The 23193-nt window shown below is 32.9% G+C and overlaps 1 protein-coding gene across 3 annotated transcripts in view; it reads right to left on the bottom strand.

The window, feature by feature from the left end:
• The window catches only part of LOC126880173 (protein draper), a 396789-nt gene that overhangs the window by 18508 nt on the left and 355088 nt on the right, over positions 1–23193 (bottom strand). For 2 of the 3 annotated variants that reach the window (XM_050643935.1, XM_050643936.1), the window contains 2 exons: positions 21370–21696; positions 4078–4257 (listed from right to left, as the gene is read on the bottom strand). In XM_050643935.1, the coding sequence (XP_050499892.1) occupies positions 4078–4257; positions 21370–21696 (507 nt within the window). The remainder of the gene's footprint in view (positions 1–4077; positions 4258–21369; positions 21697–23193) is intronic. The other variant, XM_050643937.1, reaches the window with a different exon arrangement.

Genomic DNA, 23193 nt, shown 5'->3' with positions numbered 1-23193 from the left:
TACTTTGTAGAAACGGATTTTTTGATTCAACTAGCATACTTATGTGATATCTTTGAAAAGTTAAATGCGTTGAATCTCTCCCTGCAAGGCCGCAACACGCACATTTTAAAATTGGCGGAGAAGATTTCAGCTTTCAGAAAAAAATTAGAAGTATAGAAGAGAAAAATTAATGATAATAATATCAATGATTGTTGTCCCTTGTTGCAGGAGTTTATTATCTCCAATGAAGTTAATATCTCTTGCAATATTAAATCTATTTTTGCGGATCACTTATCAGAGCTTATCAAATGGTTCGAAAAATACTTTCAAGCTGATAATATCGACCAGTTTGCATGGATTCAAGATCCATTTAGAGCGGAAGCTCCTTCTGAATTTACTTCTTTAGAAGAAGAAAATCTCATTGATTTGGCTTGCGACAATACGTTGAAGACAAAGTTTGATTGCACGGAACTAACTGATTTTTGGATATCAGTAAAAGATGAATATCCGCTGCTGAGTGGTAAAGTAAATACCGTCGTGCGAAAATTAACGTGGAACAAGAAATGAGGGTAGCTGTGTCCAGTTTGATTCCGAGATTTGAAAAGTTGTGTAATGAACAAGAACAAGCTCATTTATCCCATTAATTACTGTAATTATTTTTTCAATAAATTGTTTGTGAATTTAAAGTATGTTTCATTATTATTAAAGTAACCTAACCATATCAACTGCAACAGAAACCGTATTAACTACAGTTAAAGTTAGACGTTAAATCAATATTTTGACTCAGGGCGCCGCGGAAAAATTCTAGTTTATTAAGTGCGCCGCGAACTAAAAAACTTTGGGAACCACTGGTATAGAAGGTTGTTTATGCTAAATCCTATAGTTTTAGAAATATTTACTAAAAACGTAAAAAACTACGAATTTGCCGATTTCTCCCCCCTCTCTCCCCAAAACCCGACTCTCAAAATGGTGTGACTTTTTTCTGAATATTATGTGGACCATATAGAACAATTTGGTGTTGGAGAATAACTTTCACTTTGGATGTCTGGGTTTGGGTCTAGTTATACCATACTATACAGCCATCATCAATGCTGCTGTTGCTATAGCCTACATTTATCTCCATGTGAAGAATACATTCAGCCTCTCCTCCAGAAGTGACACTATCTTTGTATTAGTTATACATACGTATATTTTTACATATTTATTTTATTGTAAATTTTAAGCAAGATTTTCTCACTAAACTTTGTTTTTTTATATAATGATAAATATGGCTACTCAGTATGTTTCATTTGTTCCTGCCAAATTTCTCATTGTATAGTTCGCAATTAAGATGGATAAGTTCGTCTCTATACCTCAGAAATAGTTAGTCGCAGCTCTAACAGTAAAATTGGCATCACAAGTGTTGGTTTATAATTATGTATACGGCTGAGGTATCGTTTTATTGTTAAGCATTTGGCACCCAATGATCTATGTAGGTGGTTGCTGTATTGTTACAAATTGGTGCCCAACGCTTTATTTGTTACACATTTGTTGCTTTATTGTTATGCAGCCGTGGTTTCTCAAAAACACATTTTTATATACAGAAACAGTACATTGTTTTTTTGTTTAATTCACTTTTCACTATTCAATCATCCTGCTAATTTCGATTCAACAAAAGATTATGAGGTTCAGTATTTTAGAATTTATAAATAAAGCAACACACCTCTCAAATAAAAACAAAACAAAACTTTTAAACAATAACGTTGCTGAAATAAATATTTACAATCTAGAGATTTTAATCAATAAAGACGGTCATTCACAATACTGCGGCGTCGTTCAATTTTGTCGAATTCGACTAAATGACAAAAATGTTGATCGTGTGTGACCAACAAAATCGTTACAATTTGGCCACAGAGAATCGTTAGAGAAGACCAACAAAATCGTTACAATTTGACCACAGACCGTCTGCTGCAGTACTGCAGAATTGGGCCCTAATTCTAATTCAAATTTCGACTCAAAACAAGTCGCAATCAATATGGCGACGTTGAAATGCGACTGTGCGAGCCTTGTGGATTTTAGTTGAACAAACGAAATGACGTCACAAAATAGCGACTTATCGAAATTAATAGTGACTCCAAAAAAGTGGTTGATATTATAATTTCGAGTCGAAATTATTGTGACACGGACATGAATGAATATGAATGGCCGAAAGCGAGGTTAGGTTTAGTTAAGGAGATGTGTTTTGTTTGTTTCTTGGAAGGAAAACTAAAGCAAAAGGTATTAATATGGCTGGGTTTTATGGAAATTCGCTGGTTTTGGAGGAATTAGACAGAATAGTATTAAATTAGAAATATAATAATTGAGAATTTCCACAACGTGAATTATCCAACACAATGAAAGATGTAAGGTAATAATAATAATCTGGGAAAATTAGTATAAAACAAGGAAAATTATGTACCAGCTATTTTATTGCTGGACATGCTGGAATCAAATCCTAAGATTTCATACATTAGTAATATAGCTATGCAAAGTCCTCAGAAAGTGTGCTATTTGGTTTATAAACAAATTAGCGCTCCGAAATCTTTTTTCAATTATTCCTCTGTAACTCAGAAGATTTTAACGTTAAACCAAAAACACTCACATACAAATTCACTGTACTTTAATTCTGCACATAGATATTTTTTTCCGATTTCCTTCGGCGGAAATTTTCCTCGAAAAATTCGGGTTTTCCAAACAAAATCTTTAATTTTCAACTAAAATTTTAGGGAAGTAATTATTTATCAATAATTAAATAACTTGGTGACATAAATCTTTTTTGTTATGAAGGTCTTGAAGATATGAAAATTTGTATGTACAAAGAGGACAGGAATAAAAAGGTAATGGTCCAAAGATTGAAATCCTGTTGTTTATAACTCTGTCGCAAATGTCGGTCAAATTTGACCGGTTATACCTGTAACCACTCCTCGCAATTCAATTTTTTTTTCTTCGAAAAGGGCACAGAAGCCGTGCCCTTTTCAACATTGTTAACTTAATTTAATTTAATCTAATATTTTCTGAGGGGTTCTATTTGTTTATAAGCCAAAAAATTGTTTCTTTATAACATTCCTGAGACCGCTCAAATAGTCCAATTTCAATTCTGTAAAGTACGTTGAATAGGTATAGTGCTTTTTATACGAAAATCATAGTTATTCTGGTGTATCATAATCTTTCTGGTTATTATTTCGACCGAAATTTTTTATTTTATTTTATTTTAATTATTGCTAAACTATTGGTTAAATTGTCGCCGGCCTCCCGATATATAATCTACTATAAAAAAATCTTTCATGTCATCAATTTATTTAATTATTGATAAACAATTACTTCCCTAAAATTTTAATTGAGAATTGCAGATTTTTGGGGAAACTCGGATTTTTCGAGTAAAATTTTTGTTGAAGGAAATCGGAAAAAGATAACTTTGTGCAGAACTAAATTACGGTGAATTTTTATTTTAGTGTTTTTGGTTTAAAGGAAAAATATTAGGAGTTACAGAGCACTAATTTAAAAAAAAAAAGAAGATTTAGGAGTGCTCATTTGTTTATCAATAAAATAACACACTTTCTGCGGACTTGTCATACCCCATATTACTAATATATGCAATCTTAAGATTCGATTTTAGCAATAAAATAGCTGGTAAATAACTTTTCCCAAAAATGGCATTTTTTCGATAATTTTCCCAGACTATCAACAAATGTTGTTGCGTAGCCAATAAATCCAATAAACCGCAGCGCCAACCCAAATTTTGAGCAGTGTCAAAATGATAACGTTAATATCCCCAGTTGTAACTAACATCGAAATAAATAAGAATCGCTATAAATTGCGACCATCAAGGCGGCGTCGAAATTAAATAGCGACCTCGAAATGAATTAGAATCAGGGCCTTGATATCATCGACGATCTTGTCGAATGACACCTCAGTACCGGGTGTAGCCGGCTTAAGAGTACCTACGATGTAGGTTAAATCCAGTGGAGGGTGTTGACATTAAAGATTTAAAAAATCACTATTTACATTTTCTGATCAGCGTACCTATTGGCCGAAATAAAAAAGTGTTCGTCGGTTTGTCTTATTATCTGATATTCCTACCTTTTGACAAATCATCATCGTCTGTTGAACAACAACCTCCCAGGCGCGCTCTTTCTAAATTAGTATTCGATGGTTTATGAAGATTGTTATGAATTTTGGTCGAATTGTTGAGCAACTTGTCATTGTCTCTCTTGCCACTACCTTGATAAGAATATACTGGATTATCAAAATGATTTCGATCTACAATTAAAAAAAAATTGATCAAAAACGTGTACATCATGAATACATTTAATATGAGGTTTAATGTTTATATGAGGTTAAGCCACAAGTTGATTGTAATGAAAATTACATTATAAATAACGTTTGACGTTTCGATTTTCACTCCAAAAATCGTTCTCAAAAAAGATTATTTTAAAAAAATTCTTCGAAAATTTACAATCAACAGTTGTTTAGGTTATGTTTTTCAAATTGATAGTTGGACTCAATTCGCCTCAATCTTGTAGGCAACTGCATGTTTATGGTTGAAAAAATGTGATGGTGGTATTTTTACCCACGGAATATCAAATTCTGACTGTTTTGTGTGCTTTTTGTATTATGTGTTTGTGTAATGTGTATCGTAGCTGTGATTTTGTAACGTAGGTTATGTAACATGGATTATATGTTTGTGTAGTGTGTGTTGCATTTGTTTTGTGTATAAATTGTTGGTGATGTATCTCCGACTTCTGATTAATCCGCTATTGTTGGTATAGTCTTATTATTTACTTCTTCTTTTTGTATTGGCAACCAAAGCATGTTACATTCTGCTGATGGGTTTGCTAAACATTTTTCTTCATTAAGTAGGATGAGAGCTGCTTCTTTGACTGCTGCTTTGTCTTTTATGATGTTTGTTTCTTTCATGATTATTGATGCATCTTTGCATTGTACATACTCTGTGCTCGTTGTCCCAGGCACGATTGCATATCTGGGATTTGTCTAAGACTCTGTTCTTGATATATGTTTCATGCTCGTTTATCTTGACACTTGGTGGTCTTGAGGTTTCCACCACGTAGAAATTGTTGTATTTACAGAGTATTTTATAGGCGCAGTAGATTTTTTATCTTTCTTGTGTGTTGAGTTTAGTTTTCGACATGATAGATATCGGTGTGTTTAATTTTTTTAATGTTGTTGTGTATATCAGTGTATTGCGTTTTTTGAATGTTGTTGTGTATGCTTTTTCTCATGAGGATCTTTTAGTGCGTCACAGTTTTTCGATTTCTTTCTAACGCATTAAATTGCATGTGACAGAAAAAAACGCACGTCGGTGATTACATTTCGTCGGTGACATTTATAACATTTATTCTAGTTGTCAATAGATGGCGCTATAATCGAAAAAAATTATTTACGGATTATATTATAATATATCTACGAATATAATCTGTTCCATTTATAAGACTATACAAATCAAAGATAATTCCATTTTATAAATGCAATAAACACAATTGATTTGATTTTATGCCAAATTGCAAATAAAATGTGATAACTGTCAGATTTAACTAAAATGTCATGTCACTAAAATGTATATTATCACGGACTTACCTTTTTTTCTATCATTTGTGACGCACTGAAAAATGCTCATGAAAAGAAGCTATAAATATATTTTTTTAATTGTCATTTTATGATAATTTGTTTTTTTTTTTTCGAAAATATATTATTTTAAGTCGCAGGATTAAAATAAATATTCGGTAATGCGAAAAACCAGTAAAATAAGAACAATAAACAAAACCATGAAATAAAACAAATATAATTTTTAAGCAATGAGTATACGTTTTATGTAAATGGTTTACATTTAGATCCTCCCCTCTATTTTTCCATAAATTAAGTGGAGGTTTAGGACTGGTCATTAGGGGTGAAGAGAATGAGAAATATCTCAAAGATATTCCTGAACTTATTGACCCTTAGTAAGGGTAGTGGTAGGTTCATGCTAGAATAGAATAGAATAGAATAGAAATATGCTTTATTGTCACTGAAAATTATACAATTTTATGGACAAAGCTTAACATAGATTCACGAAAAAGATATACATAACAATAACAATAACAAATACAATTTTATAAAATTAGATAAATCGTCAATAAAAAAAATATATAAACAAGTTAAAAAAAAAAGTGAAGTAAAAAACAAAAACCAATATATTGCAAAATTACTATAAATTGCAAAATTGAACCTACAACATAATACAGGGTGTCCCGGAAAATAGTGCGTTCCTTTAAGGTATGGAGAGAATACACAATTTGGAACAAAAAAGTCCTATACCATTTTTTTCTAAAGTTAGCCGTTTCCAAAAAAAAGTTAACATTGTTTTCCATATACCTGTATTTTAATGTTTGGAAATTTTAATAAACTGGCAACATCGAACGCACTACGGAATAATAACATAATAAAAACTCGTTTGTGATTGTGATTAACAGTATTTAAAATAATCCAACCTAATAGTAGGTAATACTTATGTATTTACGATTTGTTTACTAAAATTATTTTCTTTTGAAATGTATTGAAATACCTATTGCATAATTTTAAACGAATTACACATCTTTTAACATAAAAACACGTCTTTTAACTAAACTAGTATTATGTATTTAGTAAGGTTTAAATGGGTTGAATGCTGAGTACTGCTGAGGGCTTTAACTGAATTACATAGTTTTAATAGTTTACAGTGGAACTTAAATACACCAGATAATGTCTCAGTAATTTGTTTACTTGTGAACTGAAATAACTAAGTTGTACTTACTTGAAAATAATTATTATACCGAATAGATGTTTCAAGTAACCTTTCATAAACACCATTCATAGGTAATAACATAATAGGTAATACACTCACTATTCGAAAACATTTTCGCATTGACACTAAACACTAAACAGGATTCTTTAAAACTATCTGTTTACTATGAATGTATCTTAGTATCTTCTATCTATTTACATGGGACTGTCTATGCTTAAATTTGCGTACCGCACATAGTTGTCAGATTTAAATTTACATACCAAAATACATTTTAATTTTTTGGTCAAACGGTTGCATTTAGAAAAAAATGTTATAAGAGTTTTTTGTTCTACATGGTGCCTTCTACCTATACCTTCAAGGAACGCACTATTTTCCGGGACACCCTGTATAATAAAATACAAACAAAGGAACTAATAAGTTTAAGCTGCTGTATGTGACACCCAAATATAGATAAATACACTTTAGTTACTTGTACATTACTGTGATTTCTTAGTTAGTCATTAAGAAACTCTTCTACTGAATAATATGGTCTTTTAGATAAATGAGCTTTTGTCATTTTACGGAACTTGAGAAAGGATGTTGCAGATTTAAGTTGTAAAGGGAGATGGTTGTATAGTTTTTTTGCGGAATATAGTATAGATTTCTTTACTAACTCAGAAGACGGGATCGGTAAATAGACATCAAAAGTTGAATTTCTGGTGGAGTAGTCATGATGAGGCCTTGCTGGAAAGACATGCATGTGTTTACGAATTAAGCAAACAGTTTCTAAAATATACAAAGATGGAAGGGTTAAAATTTCGTGATCTTTAAAGTAACTTCTGCAATGGGTTGTTCTTCTGAGGCCAAACAGATATCTTATTGCTCTTTTTTGTAATTTGAAAATAACATCAAATTGAGCAGCTGTACTAGACCCCCAAAAAGGAAGACCATATCGAAGATGAGACTCGAATAAAGAAAAATATGTTATTTTAGAAGATACTAAATTGAGTTCCTTCGAAACAGATCTTATGGCATAGCAGGCCGAGGCGAGTTTCTTACTTAACAAATCGATATGAAGGGACCATTTGAGGTTGCTGTCTAAAAGAATACCAAGAAATTTTACAGAATCAACGGTAGAGATCTGGCTGCTATTCACAAGCAGGGGTTGAAGAGCACCTTTATATGATAATGCTACCGTTTTATCCACGTTAAAGGAGAGTAAATTAGAGTCAGACCAGGTTTTTATCGTAAGAAGATCAGAAGTTATAGTTGCATGAAGAGTTGCAATAGTTGAGTTGCTCCAAGTGATACTGGTATCATCAGCAAAAAGAAAAATTTTTCCATCGATTTTTAAATTAGTGATGTCATTTATAAAGATCAGGAAAAGTAGAGGACCCAATACTGAACCTTGTGGTACTCCACATATAATGTTTTTGAGACTAGAGTCAGTATCATTTGCTCTAACCAATTGTTTCCTATTATCTAAGTAAGATTTAAACCAATTCAAAGAAATACCTCGAATTCCATAGTAATTAAGTTTTTTAATCAAAATGTTGTGATTTACACAATCAAAAGCTTTGGAATAGTCACAGAAAACAGTGGCAGTATAAAGATTATTGTTTAGTGCTTGGTAAACCTCGTGAAGTACAGAAAACATGGCATCAGTTGTACATTTATTAGTTAAGAAGCCGAACTGATTTTGTGATAAAATATTGTTATCAAAGAGAAAGGACATAAGTCGGGTTTTTATGAGCCTCTCAATAATTTTGGAGAGTACCGGTAGTAGGGCAATAGGTCTATAGTTGCAGGCATTAGATTTTTCGCCACCTTTATGAAGAGGAATAATAATGGCTGTCTTTAGGCACTCTGGAAATTTACCGTTTTCAAAGGAATCATTAATTAGTGACACGAGGAGTTCTAACACATTATCTGTGAGATTTGAGAAGATTTTTATAGATAGTCCATCAGTACTACAAGATGATTTGCTTTTGATACTATTGATCGTTTGGATCAATTCAGATTTATAGATTGGTCTTATAAAGAATGAATTCGAGACAATTTCTGAATTAGGGAGATAGGAAATGGGATCTTGTTGAGACTGAATAGTGGATGTTATATTTTTACTCACGTTAATGAAGTATTCGTTTAGATTTTCAGGGTTTGGAAGGGCAAATGTTTGAGCTGCGTGGGTTTTGTTTCGAAGATCGTTTATTATGGACCAAGTTTCTTTTGCAACACTTTTGGAGCTTCCCAGACGATTTTGATAGTAGGCTTTTTTAGCCGATTTGATGAGTTTTAAGTATGTGACTCTGTAATTGGTGATATATTGAGTGACAGAGACGTTGGTAGTAAATTTCTTGATATAAAGTAGTGAACGCATATTTTTTGCTGATATGCGGATACCTTTGGTAGTCCAGGGTTTGCGACGTTTTGGCTTAATCGTAATTAAAGGAAATGCCTTATTGAAGATACAGACAAGCTTCTCCAAAAAATCACTGAAATTATAGTCCACGTCCGTAGAAGAAAAATGCCAGTCAGAAGTTAAACATAAATTTTGAAATTTATGAAAATTCCGAGCGGAAAAAATCCTACCTAAACGTCGGGTTTTCGAGGAGGGTTTGCTGAAGATGTTAAATTTCGTATATACTGCTTCATGATCCGATAGTTCCGCATTAATAACTGTAGAGCAAACATCAAGGGGTGAGAAATCGGAGACAATATAATCAATTATGGTAGATGTAGTTTTTGTAATCCTTGTAGGAGAATTAACGTGCATGGAGAGACCATATGATTCAAATATGTTGACCAAGAACATTTGGGTAGCACAAGCAGCAGCATAATTTATGTTGAAGTCTCCGCATATAATTTTTCTGCTTTTGTGAGGCAAGTCATCTAACAAATTTAGCAGGTTCTGAAAAAATAGTTCCACGGAAGAGTCAGGTGATCTATAGATGCAAATAATGTAAAGATTAAGATTTTTATTAAAAACTAAGGAAAATTCAAAGAAGGCTTCATTCAACAAAAAGTCATATTTTGTTATCAGAGAAAAATCATTGTTTGCAGAAAGAATTAGGGTGCCTCCATGAGCTGAGTTTGGACGATCATACCTAGCAATTGTGGTATAATTCTCTACAAAAAAAGGCTCGTTGACTGCAAGCCAGTGTTCTGTAACAGCAACTATCTGGGGAAATCCTAATTCCTCTAGAAACAAAAACAATTCGTCAGTTTTATTTCTTATAGAAAGAATATTAATCAGAACCATACTAAAGTTGTCATCACTAAAATTATTCGAGGTTTCTAGTTCCTCAGAACACGTCGTATTATTTAAAAATTTCGTCTTGGAGAGCTAGTGGAATAATAATTTCGGTGACATTCCCTTGATTTTTGCAGGTGAATAATTCTTTCCGAAGTGAGAAAAGACCTAAAAGCAGCAAGATCAGCGTCTACTTCATCTGCACCGATTCCATAAGCATCGTTGAATTCTAGAAGAATTTTTCTTAGATCTTCATTCTTAGTCGGAAGTCCTTCGGAAGCCAGAAAGAGTTTAACACTTGTGTTGGTATACCCATCATAAAATACTGATGCAGGTTGGTCGTGTAGAAAAGCAAGATGAATTTTAATGGCCTTCAAGATATCCGGTTCCCTTAATCTGGCTAAAAGATATCGACTATTCGAGTTATTGGTCAATCTAACTCTTGGTGGGGTCAAAGGATCCAGATTTATCGATGGTTCTAAAGTATCCTTCTTAATGAAATTAATATGAGAACGGAAAGGATCTTTAGATTTGCACATTGCAATGGCCTGCTTGTCTGTCAGTATATTTGTGGTATCAACTTCATTCTTGTTGTTACTTGGAATGGTAATTGGATTTTCCAAGTTAACCGTGCTTCTGATGTTCTTCTGATTTATATCTGTCTCAGATGAAGTCGTTGGTTCGGAGTATAAGGATTCTGTAGACCACTTAACGTTTACACCCGGTGGCCAAATTTCTTTATTAAATAATAAGTCAATAGATGTTTTAGACTTAATACCTATTTTGAATGAGGAGCCAGTATCTGAGTTGGCATCTTTAAGGAGGACGTAACATCTTATAAATTCCTTGATACCTAGCTTCTCTTTAATGTAATGAACTACTTGTATAGGTGTGTATATTGGGGCTAAGTTGCTAATGACGACAAAGTGACATTTATCTTGTGCAATTTTTGTTTTTTTGACTGTACTGGTTTCAAAATGCTGGGTGTCTTCAGTTTGGGTACTTGAAGTGGCATATACTATGATTTTCTTCGATACCTCTTTCTTCGTTGGTATAGTAGGTAGTTTGTTGGAAAGATTACACATTTGATTAGATATTTCACTGATGTGTGAAGAGAGCCTCTCTAATCCCAACTTTATCTCAGATGAATGTGTATCTTGGACTTGTATTTTAATCGTGTCATTTGAACAGCCGAAAAAAACTGACGATATATTGAAAATATCTTGTTCCATCTGCCTTATGGATTTTAAAAGATACTCAGGATTTAACAAGTTATTTAATTTGTGAATCTCGTCAATTTTTTTTGTAAGATAGTCTAATTTGTCGTCATTTTTTGCTAATAAATCATATGTCTCTATAAATACAGGCAAATTATCTGTGAGTTTTTTAGTAACTTGAAGTAAGGCGTCAAAGTTCTCTTGTGGTATTTGATTTTTTGTTAAATTTGTTACTTTTTCATTTAAACATCTGAGGCTAGGTGAATCACATAATGTACAGAAATATTTTAAATGGGCATTTTTTGGATCTAGTAGAGTTTTTGAGACGGTTTTATTGAGACCAGAACACTTGAGACAAAAATATCGTCTACAGTCCCCATGACAACGTATCTTATATTTGTCGTTTTCGGAAAATTCAATCAAGCAAATATCACAATTGTAGATCATGGTGGTCAAGGTTAAGCAATATTTAATTGGGTCGTTGAATGTTAAAAAAGTAAACAAAATGTAGAATAGTCAAACAAATCTGGTAACACTTACAACGAGTTTAGTTACACAACACTCCAAAACAATAACAAAAACACTTAAACAAATTTGAGTAAGTCGGTCGTGATGACAACCAAAACAAAACACAACTGGTCACATCGACGACTGAAAACGAACTGTAGAAGGTACTACGTTCCGGTGCCTTCCCGGACTCCTACAACCCAACTAAATAATGCTTAATTCTAAATGTTCTGTGGAGCTTCGAATGATCACTATAGACTTAAACAGTACCTACATTGACTTGAATTAATGGACAATCCAAGGGGCGACCTTTGTGATAAGCAGGAAACATTCTCACTTTGTCCTCTGTATCAGGCTATTGCAGTAATACAGATGTAATTGCTATAAACACATGCAGTTCGTGGATAGTTTGATCCTTTTTCTTCGATCATATCGTTTGATTTAATACTTTTAAGTATTTCATCAACAATTTAAACCCAACTACTGTTAGGTTTTGCGGTTATTAGCGCAAGTGCTTCAAAGTTCACTGAAGATGGACGGGTACGTCCGAAAACGTTCGTCCTGAACAACCATTGTAATCCATTTGGATTTTTAATTTAATTTATAATAAAACACTTATACCAATTATACCAAATGGTATACAGCAAACTCCCAGGAACTATCCCGATTTAGCATTTAATGATAACTTTACCATGAATATATGTAGTCATTTGATCACGCTTGATTTTATGAGGCTTGTTCAATTGAAACGCGTCCTTGATCCAGAAAAAAATTATTGGTAGCTATAGTTTACCATTACAATGAAAGCACATGTCCCATTGTTTCACCAACCAATGTATACACCGCTTAAAGAATTTTTGTGGCTACTGCTCGAAGAATTCTTTTACGGCATTTAGTACTTTTTCGTCCGACTGAAAACGATTACCATTTAGCGCCCCATTCGGTGACCCAAATATCCTCCATCTCTTTAAACGGGGTTTATTAGATTTTTTTCACTACTTTGGCAACATGAGACCGAGCATTGTCGTGAAGAAAAATGACACTACGTGAGAGCTTGTCTGGAAGTTTTTCTCTTATTATTCGATGGCAAGATAATCTAATATATCTAATATTGACACCTAGATTCGTCGCTAGCAATTATTGACCAAAGAAAGTCATTACCGTTTTACCTGTATTTCATGAGATGTTGTAAAGATACCCTATATGCAAGCTTTTCTGGACCTCTGACAAAAGCCAAGGAACGCATTGCGCAGAAACTTTGCTGTAACTCAGTTTTTTTACGGTAATGGACAGATCCTATACTCTCACCAATATTTTCTAAAATTGCTCTGGTTGAAATTCGACGATTTTCTCTAATCAAGTCTTCCACTCATGCCACATTCCTGTCTGTTAATGCATTACTCATTGCGCCTGGTCGCGATTTATCTTTCATATCCTCCCTCACAATCGCGACATTCCTTGACAGATGAATACGCAAAACTTGCATTTCGATACACTATATTGTATACACATTGGCGTGTATATTTCCCATTTGCAGCACACAAAAATTGAATAATCGCACGCTGATTATATGTGGACGGATTGTTAAGAGGCTACATCAGCGCGCGGAAAACGAGTTCCAAGATTACACCTTTAATTTTGAATAGTTTGTCGAGATATTTGGCATACATATTCGTAATATAGTAAGAATGGCGACACAGAGCCCAATTTGAGAAACATGTTAGTATTATATGTTGAAATTACTTTATAATTAAATAAAATATTACAAAAACGAGTATGTATTACCGCCATTAAGAAGAACAAAAAATACACTTTCTTCAAATAAACTTTTTTATCCCATGCCTAGATTTTATGTCACATTGGAATTACTAAAATCGATTATCTATAACAAGAAAGTCACATTCTCAAATTATTCTTGAAAATAATACATGGTCGAATAAATAAAAAACTAGAAGAAGGAATAGATGATAGTCAGTTTGGGTTCAGAAACGGACTAGGAACCAGAGAGGCGTTATTTGCTTTTAATGTGTTAGCTCAAAGATGCATGGACATGAATGTGGATGTGCATGTTTGTTACGTTGATTTTGAGAAAGCTTTTGACAAAGTAAGACATGAAAAATTAGTCCAAATTCTTAAGACAAAAAACATAGACAAAAGGGACTTACGAATAATAACAAACCTTTACTGGAATCAAAGAGCACAAATTGTAATAGATAACGAACCCAGTCCAGAAATTGAAATCAGGAGAGGAGTTCGGCAGGGATGTATTATGTCTCCATTACTCTTTAATGTATATAGTGAAGCCATTTTTGAAGAAGCATTGCTATTTTAAAGTGAAGGAATAATAATTAACGGAAGATCTATTAATAACATAAGATATTCAGATGACACCGTGATTATGGCAAGCTCTGCTGAACAGCTCCAACTACTACTAAACAAAACAAACAATTTCTGTGAAGAATATGGACTAAAAATGAATATAAAAAAGACCAAATACATGATAATAACTAAGAAAACAAACATACAAACAAGCATACATTTGGGAAATGTACCGATAGAAAGGTTTTTTTTTTTTTTTTTTTTATTTTGGCTTAGACTTACCGTCATACTGCCAGACACATAAGGAATACAAGTTATCAAGTTATACAAAACAGGTTTAAAACAAAGATAACAACTAAAAGGTATTAAGTAACACTAAGCTTAACAGCTAAAACTACTAACTACCAAAGGTATTAATTAAAAATGTTTAAGGGAATTATAATGATAATTTGCTGTCTTTTAAAAAGTTAATTAAAGAGTTGTATACATCTACAGAACCAAGTGATAATAAATATAGTATATTCCAAGGAGTTGCTACTTTACATTTTAATAAATCATTTATTAATTTAGATGAGTAAATTGTATTTTTAGAACAACCAAAAAATATATGATCTAAATCACTTTCCTCTTCACAATGCTCACATTTATCATTATCCAAAACCTGTATTTTAAATAAATGCTTTGGATAACATGCGTGCCCGAATCGTACTCTAATAATAGAAGTTATGTACTTTCTAGAAGCTCTACAAGACTTGTACCAAGGAAATTTGGGAATATCGGGCTGAATTAACGAGTATCTATTTTGATTCACAAAAGAGTATTCCTTCCACTGGTAGCTCCACTCCCGATGCAGTGTTGACTTGAAAGAGATTATACTATCAGTCAGTGTTATTTTATGTAGAATACTGGTATCGGATGAAACGCTTTCTTTGGCTAATAAGTCGACATACTCATTATGTTCAAATCCTGCGTGTGCTTTAATCCAGATAAAATGTACATTGATTCCTTTAGTTAAAAGATTTTGTTTAATATGTTTAATTTTATAAATGTATGGACAGTCTTGGATGTTTGGGGGTCCATATTTACCAAGAGATTTCAATACTGCTAAGGAGTCAGACAAAATTATAATATGGGCGAAATCAAATTCAGCTACATATAGTAAAGCTTCATATATTGCAATAGCCTCTGCTGTATAAATCGAAGTCTCCGGTTTAAGTTTGAATTTCTTTTCTATATGTCCCGATGGTATAAAAAAGGCGCATCCAGTTCCATCTGCAGATTTAGACGCATCTGTATATAGAGCTATTGACTCATTGTAACTATTCGTTATGGATAAAAGAATATTTTTATTTAAATATATGTTTTCACTATAATTTGGTACAATAATATCTGTAGGAGAAAAGAAAAAAGAGTACGCGTAGTTTTTGAATAAGTCGTTCGTTTTATCTATATTTTTTAAGAGTACTATATTTTGATTATAAGCTTCACACAGTAAGGGAGATTTCTTTTTTTGCCAATATTTATTGGTTAGATCATGGCAACTTAAAGTCACTATTTTTTGGTATAGAACAGGGTTAATTAAGTATACTTTCATTAAATATTTTTTGGACAAAAAACGTCGTCTTAGATTTAAAGGAGGTTCCAAGGCTTCCAAATATAAAGCTTGTACTGGAGTGGATCTCATAGCTCCTAGACATATTCGTAAGGCTGAATTCTGTAAAACGTTGATTTTGTTTAGTAGTGCATTACTTGCTGATCCATACAAAACACTGCCGTAATCGAAAATAGATCGTATGTAAGCTTTATAAAATAATAAACTTACTTCAACATCCGATCCCCACCAAGTTCTATTAATTGATTTAAGATAGTTTATTCCCTTATTACACCTGTTCAACATGTCGTCAATATGTAACTTCCAGATCAATTTTTGGTCGAGTATCATTCCAAGATATTTAATTTTATTTTTAAAAGAAAATTTATGCCCACCTAAGGTGATTGTGCTAATATTAGGAAAGTTATGTCTGGTAAATAAACAAACTTGTGATTTACTGCATGATAATTCAAAGCCATTTTCAATAAACCATTTTTTATGGAGACCATAGACACTATTCAAGTTTTCAATGGATTGCTGATATTTCTTGTGTTCTGTGTACAAACAGAAATCGTCAGCATATTGTACAACATTAAATGCAATATTGTTAATAGTGATGTTGTGTAGATCTGCTGTGTAAATGTTAAATAAAATAGGGCTCAAAACGGAGCCCTGAGGTAATCCTTTATTATTAAGTCTAGGGCCTATAAGAGTATGATTATTTTTTAAATAAATTATTCTATTTTTATACAGGTTTACAATGTTAGAAGCAAACTGTGATGGAATATTAAAAAATGTAATCATTTTTTCTTGGAGAATTGAAAGAGAGACAGAGTCATAAGCACCTTCGATGTCTAAAAATAAAGCGGGCACATAACTGTTCCTGGAAAAACTGTTCTGAATGTCTACAACAAGAGTTGTTAAGGAATCTAAAGTTCCATAACCTTTTTTAAAACCATGTTGGTTAGCGGGTAAAGGATTTTGATCCCTTAGCCACCAATCCAACCTAATCTTAACCATCCGTTCGAGAGTCTTCAATATACATGATAATAATGATATCGGTCGGTAAGCTTCAGCTAATTTAGGGTCTTTCCCCGGTTTGGGAATAGGAACGACTATAATACGCTTAAAATCTATTATGCTGTTGCCTTCAATAATTATCTGGTCAAATATATTTAAAAGTAATTGTTTTGCGTTATCTGGTAAATGTTGTATCATAGGATATTTGATTGCATCGTATCCTGGTGAGGTACTAACGCGATTATCAAGGGCAAATTCTAATTCAGTTCTCGAAAAAGGTGTAAGGAGAAAATGATTCTGATCAGATGGAAGCGTTTTAGAATTAATAACATCTAACTGGTTATTTACGTAAGGTGGAGCTATTTTATCGAAAAAATCGTCTACCCATGAATTACTTAGAGGTAATGAAAAATTAACTTTTTTCCTATTCATTTTTCTTGCTTGATTCCAAATAAGACTAGATGGATTCCAAATAAGACTAGATGGTTTATTTAATTTTGAACACCATGCAACCCAACTTTGTTTGGCCTTTAATTTCAGGAATTTTTTGACACGAGCATTTACTTCTTTGCATTTACAAAAATTTTCAGGAGAAGAATTGTTTTTATAGTTTATTAATGCCTTCTTTCTTTCTGCAACGGATTGATCACATTCCGAATCCCACCACGGAGGGGGAGTCCGTTTGCATTTAAATGGTTTATATTCAGAAATAGATTGTTTAGAAGCTTCATTAATACAGTCAATAAGGAAATTATATTTTTCTTGGGTATTTAAGGATGTGTGAGGTTTTTCGTTTAATAAGGTATCAACAAGCTGAGAGTATAATGACCAATTTGCTTTTTTAATGTTCCACTTAGTACTGGGATAAATGGTATTAGCATTAGTTCCCAAGACATCGATCACAACCTTTATAACGAAATGATTTGATCCCAAGGTATCAAGATCTACAGACCACGAAGTTTTATCAAAAAGGGATGGTGAGCAAAACGTGACATCAATCATGGAATCTGAGTTTCCTGGACTCGTTTGGCAAGTTGGTTGTCCATTATTCATTACTACATAATCTAAATTCTGAATTGTCTCCACAATTTGATGGCCTATATTATCATTTTTATATGAGCCCCACAAAGAATTATGTGCATTCATATCTCCTCCAATGATACAAGGGTGTTTTAGTTGAGAAAATAACTTATCCCAATCTTCGGTTTTGGTTTTAGTTTTTGGGCACCTATATACAGAGAGTAAACTTAAATAACTTTGTTTATAGTTGATTTTAATACCACAAGCAAGCAAGTCTTGAATATAATTTTTTTTAATTGTTATGCGCTCAAAAGGAATACCAGTTTTAATTAAAATAGCAACTCCAGAATAGCCGTCATCGCGATCTTCGCGTATCACATTATAACCTCTATAAATATATACAACATCCCGTTTAAACCAAGTTTCACTTATTAAAGCTATGTCAATATCTTCGGTTATTAAAAAGTTAATAAGGCTGTTTTTGTTAGCAACAGCTGATCGAGCATTCCATTGTATTATTTTGAGTTTAGATTTGTTCGTCATTAGATGAGTTATTTTTTAAAATATTATCTAGAACATTATTAATACCTTTGGCTAACAAATTCATGTCAAGTGATTTTGCCTCTTCTAAACAATTAATATTTTGAATAAAACTTGAAAAAAGAAGTACTAAGGAATCTACTAACTTATTTTTATCATTGTCTGTATTAGGAAAACTTTCCTTATTTAAGGGAGGTAAAGGTTGAGACGGTCCAAATCTGAAAGGGATGAGATATGGTGTAGGATCTTCGGAAGTTGGAGATGATACTTTTCTTTTTTTATTTGCACTATACTCAGTGCTTGATGTACTACAGCTTGGTTGGCTAAAACTTTTGGGTTTCTGTAGGTGAGGCCTCAATGGCTTGAAATAAGGAGATGTACTAACTTCAGAGGAGTTAGTTAATTTTGGAAATTCTTTGTCTGAATTTGACAATATTTCAAATCTGTTATTAGAAATAAGACCAGAAAATGATGAGTCACTCAAATTTTTTGCCTCCAAATATGAGATTTTATGTTCAATCATGATATTTTTTATTTTTTTTTGATGTTCGAAAAAAGGACAGTTTTTAGAGATCGATATATGCTTATCAGTTTTACAGTGTATGCAATACTTTTTTGTTTCATCACATGTATGTATGTCATTTTTAATTTGTCCACATTGTATACAGTATTCCTGTGTACCTTTACACTGTCTAGAAATATGTCCATATTTGAGGCATTTATAACATTGCGTCACTTTACCCAACAATTTTTCCACTTGGAAAAATACATAATTTATCACAACATAGTTTGGCAAACAATTGCCTTCAAAAGTAATTATAACATTACGTCTAGGGACGTATTCTGTATTTCCATCCTTTTCTACTTTCCTGTGCATTCTTTTAATATCAATAATTGGTGAACTAGAGCTCATATATTTTTTCAAATAGTCAATATTATATTTGGTATCAACATCGCGTATCAGTCCTTTGATTTCCAAGAGGTGATTTGGAATGTACGCTTTTAAATTATCGTCCTTTAAGTGACTATTATTGACTAAATTGTTTGCATCCAAAATAGATTTGAGGATTACTTTAACACGGTTTCTTCCTATACTTTTAATTTGCTTAATATTATTAATCTTTAATTTTTGATGTAAAATATCTGCAACAACCATTGGATGCAAACGGGAAATATTCTGATCATTGGTCTTCTCAACATAAACACAACAATTTTGAAAGTCGTAACTATTACAATTAATATTAAAAAGTTTTACCTCCCTTGTAGCAGAAGAATTTGTGGTGATAGTTCCTGTATCCATGTCTTGATTACTATCACTAATAACTTCAGCAGTATTTAGTTCGCACACTGGCGTCTTTTTTATATTCTCCCCCATCTGGGGAGAATATTTTCACTTTTGTATCACTATTCTACAATATGTAAATGTTTTTACCCACGATGAAATTTAAATGTTTTAATTGTCACAAAAACTGCGAGCTGAATGTCAATATTTAGGTACGTTTAACCATGGCCAAATTTTAAACTGTTCACACAAAAGTTAAACACCGTGAAAAGAAGCCTAGGCTGTTTAACCCATAGGACTGAAACTTCTTATCAATAATAATTAAAACCACTATAAAATTAATTTAAGTTAAACTACTAAAAAATTAATTTTTTCTGGAGCTATTTTAGATGCAACCGTATTTGACGTTTATTAATGTCAAAGTGATAGAAAGGGTTGATAAATACAAATACATACCTACGAACCTGGATTTCAGAGAAAAATGATCAAACAACAGAAATAAGGACCAGGATAGAAATAGCAAGAAATGCGTTTGTAAAAATGAAAACAGTTCTCTGCAACAAAGACCTTAGCCTAGAACTGAGAGTAAGAGCTTTGAGATGCTACAATATGGACTTGAAAGCTGGACATTAAAGCAAGAACATATAAATAAGCTACAGTCATTTGAAATGTGGTGTTACAGGATGCTTAGAATAGCATGGACACAAAAGAAAACGAACACGGAAGTATTGCGAGAAATGGGTAAAGAATGTGAAATTATGAACACAATAAAAATAAGAAAGTTACAATATCTGGGACACGTAATGAGGGGACCGCGATATGAAATGCTAAGACTGATAATACAGGGAAAGATAAGAGGCGGAAGGAGTATAGGAAGAAGGAGAGTGTCACAGTTAAAGAATTTAAGGGACTGGTTTAGATGCAGTTCTATAGAACTCTTTAGAGCAGCGGTGGATAGAGTAAAGATAATGATGATGATATCCAACCTCCGATTAGGAGACGGCACTTGAAGAAGAAGATAACAAGAAATGGAACTTGACTGACTTGACAACGTTTAGCGCGCCGATGAGTATAATAATTATTATTATCACAATATTGTTCCTTAGTTTTTGATAGTATAGTGTCATATACTGCCGACGCGGCGACGCACTGTTGCCGCACTGTTGAAAGTTCGCAGAACTTAAAAAAAATATGGATGACAAGCTGTTGTAGTCTCTTAACAACAAATGCCATTTTTAAGTCACACTAATTAAAATCAGTCAAATACAAAAGATAGTAATAATTCATCAGTGTGACGTTTACAAACATAGCTCACATTGCAGAACGGCAGTTAAGGGCTTCCAAGTGCTTCCAAGGCTAACCTAACCAAAGATGCGTTTTAATTGAACTAGCATGTACATACAGTAAGCGCCACGTTACTACACACAGGTTCCTAATTGCTAGTCTTGGGCAAATCCGGCCCGTTCTCACCTGTGACTTTCATGCCTGTCATAAAACTATTTAAAATAAATATTTTTCCATACAAAAAATACATTAATTTAATAATATTGTTACACTGTTTTACAAAAAAAAAATTATTCAAACACCAACACTGTGAAAATACTTTATAACTTTTACAGCTTTAACATAATGACAACTATAAACTTCAAATACAACTATTGTTCTATAAACTGTCAACTTTCTATATTTATATTGGTTTCTATACATTTTTTGACGTTCTAGATGGCACTAGATATAAAAGTAAACAGTGCAACAAGTGAAGGGTCCAGGACAGTATTAGCTCAATGTACTCGTGTGACTAGTAGCGTGGCGGTTAATGTATATGGTAATTTACGAAATAGCACTAATAGATCGCAGATGACTTACCTGGAGCAAATGTAGGATCAGCAATATACTGAACGTGAGCAATCTCTGTCTTCAAATTAGACACTCGTCGTCTATAGTAGAAGACCAGTAATACTACTACCGCTATGAATATAATGGAAACCATTATTACGGCAACAACAACACCGTATCCTCCTTCCGTAGATTGCTCTACGTGGCGCACTCGCCCTAAAATGTTGGATTCTTCACAGTGATCTCCTATGAATCCGTGTTTGCAGATACAGCCCTCTACTGGATGACAGATAAAGTTGTCGTTCTCACACTCACAAGGTGTCATGCAGTGGTCTCCATAGTAACCCTCGGGACAAACTACAAATAGAAAGAGCGATAAAAAAAAGAAAAAGTTAGTTTAAATATAAGCAATACTATATTACCGACAATGTAAACACGATACAACTATAGTTAGAAAATTATGCAACATAATGTAATTGTATAATAAATCTTATACATACAAAACTCAAGATATTTTAGTAGGTAGAAAATAACATTCTCATATCATTAAGAGGATGGGTACGTATTTTCGGCTGCAATGCTATTCAAATGGAGATTCATTTTTTTCGAATCCTGAGAAAACTAATAAGTATTTTTGAAAAATTTAAACGCAGAATGAAAGATTACGTTATTAGTGAGCGCTGAAAGTCCCTGAGAACTTCTATAATGTCTATTTTAATAAGTTACAGAAGTAAAAAACTAAGAGAAAATTTAGTGTGATTTTTAATTTCAAATATCTCCTTCAAAATAAACTTTTTATTTATTTTAAGGGACTTTCGGCCCTCGGTAATAATTTAGTCTTTCATTCTGCGTTTAAGTTTTTTCTTCTTCTTCTTTTATATATGCAGTACTGCCTGTTTTTCTTCAACGGTGCCTTTCATTCTGCCCCTAAGTTGTCATTCCATCTTTTCCTTGGGCGTCCTATACTTCTCCTGCCTAATGGTGACTTGTCCCTGGCTATTCTTACTATCCTTGTTTCAGACAGCCTGCTTATGTGCTCATTCCACTCTTCTTTTCTATTCTTTACCCAGGTATTTACATTGTCTACCCCACATATGCGTCTGATTTCCTCACTTCTTACCCTATCCTGTAGTCCTTTTCCAGCAATCCTTCGTAAGATCTTCATTTCGTTGGTTTTCAGATGTCTTCTTGTCCTGCTTCTATCTGGCCTTGTTTCGGTCGTGTAAGTCATAATTGGCCTAATAACTGACTTATATATTCGGGCCTTTGTTTCCAATCTTAGGTGTTTGGTTTTCCAAATTGTGTCGTTTAGGCATCCGGCCGTTCTACTGGCTTTAATTATTTGGTCTTTACCTCTTCTTCTATATTGTTGTCGGCTGATAGATTAATTTCCAGATATTTGAAAGTCATTACTTGTTGTATAATTTGATTGTCTAAATCCAATTTGCATCTTATTGGTTCTTTGGCAATTACTAAGCTTTTTGTTTTTTGGGCTGATATTTTCATATTTATTTCTTTTGCGTTAATGTTGAACTCGTGCAATAATCTCTGTAGGTCGTCTTCGCACTCTGCTACTAATACGGTGTCATCAGCGTAACAGAGTATTTTTATCTCTCTATTGCCTATTTTGTACCCTCTTTTTTTATTCACTTGTTTTATTATTGCATCCAATATTACGTTAAACAGTAGAGGGCTTAGTGAATCTCCTTGCCTGATTCCTATGCTTGTTTCTATGGGTTTTGTTATTATTCCATTGACTTTCATTTCTATTTTATTTCTTACATATATGTTTTCTATCAGTTGTATGATATCCAGTGGTAAATTTTTCTCATATAGTAGGTGTATCACATCTTT

Source organism: Diabrotica virgifera, chromosome 2 (assembly GCF_917563875.1).
Source record: "Diabrotica virgifera virgifera chromosome 2, PGI_DIABVI_V3a".
In the NCBI taxonomy this organism is placed as follows: domain Eukaryota; kingdom Metazoa; phylum Arthropoda; class Insecta; order Coleoptera; family Chrysomelidae; genus Diabrotica; species Diabrotica virgifera.
The sequence above is the reverse complement of the archived record's forward strand: the minus strand, read 5'-3'. Positions and strand labels throughout refer to the sequence as shown.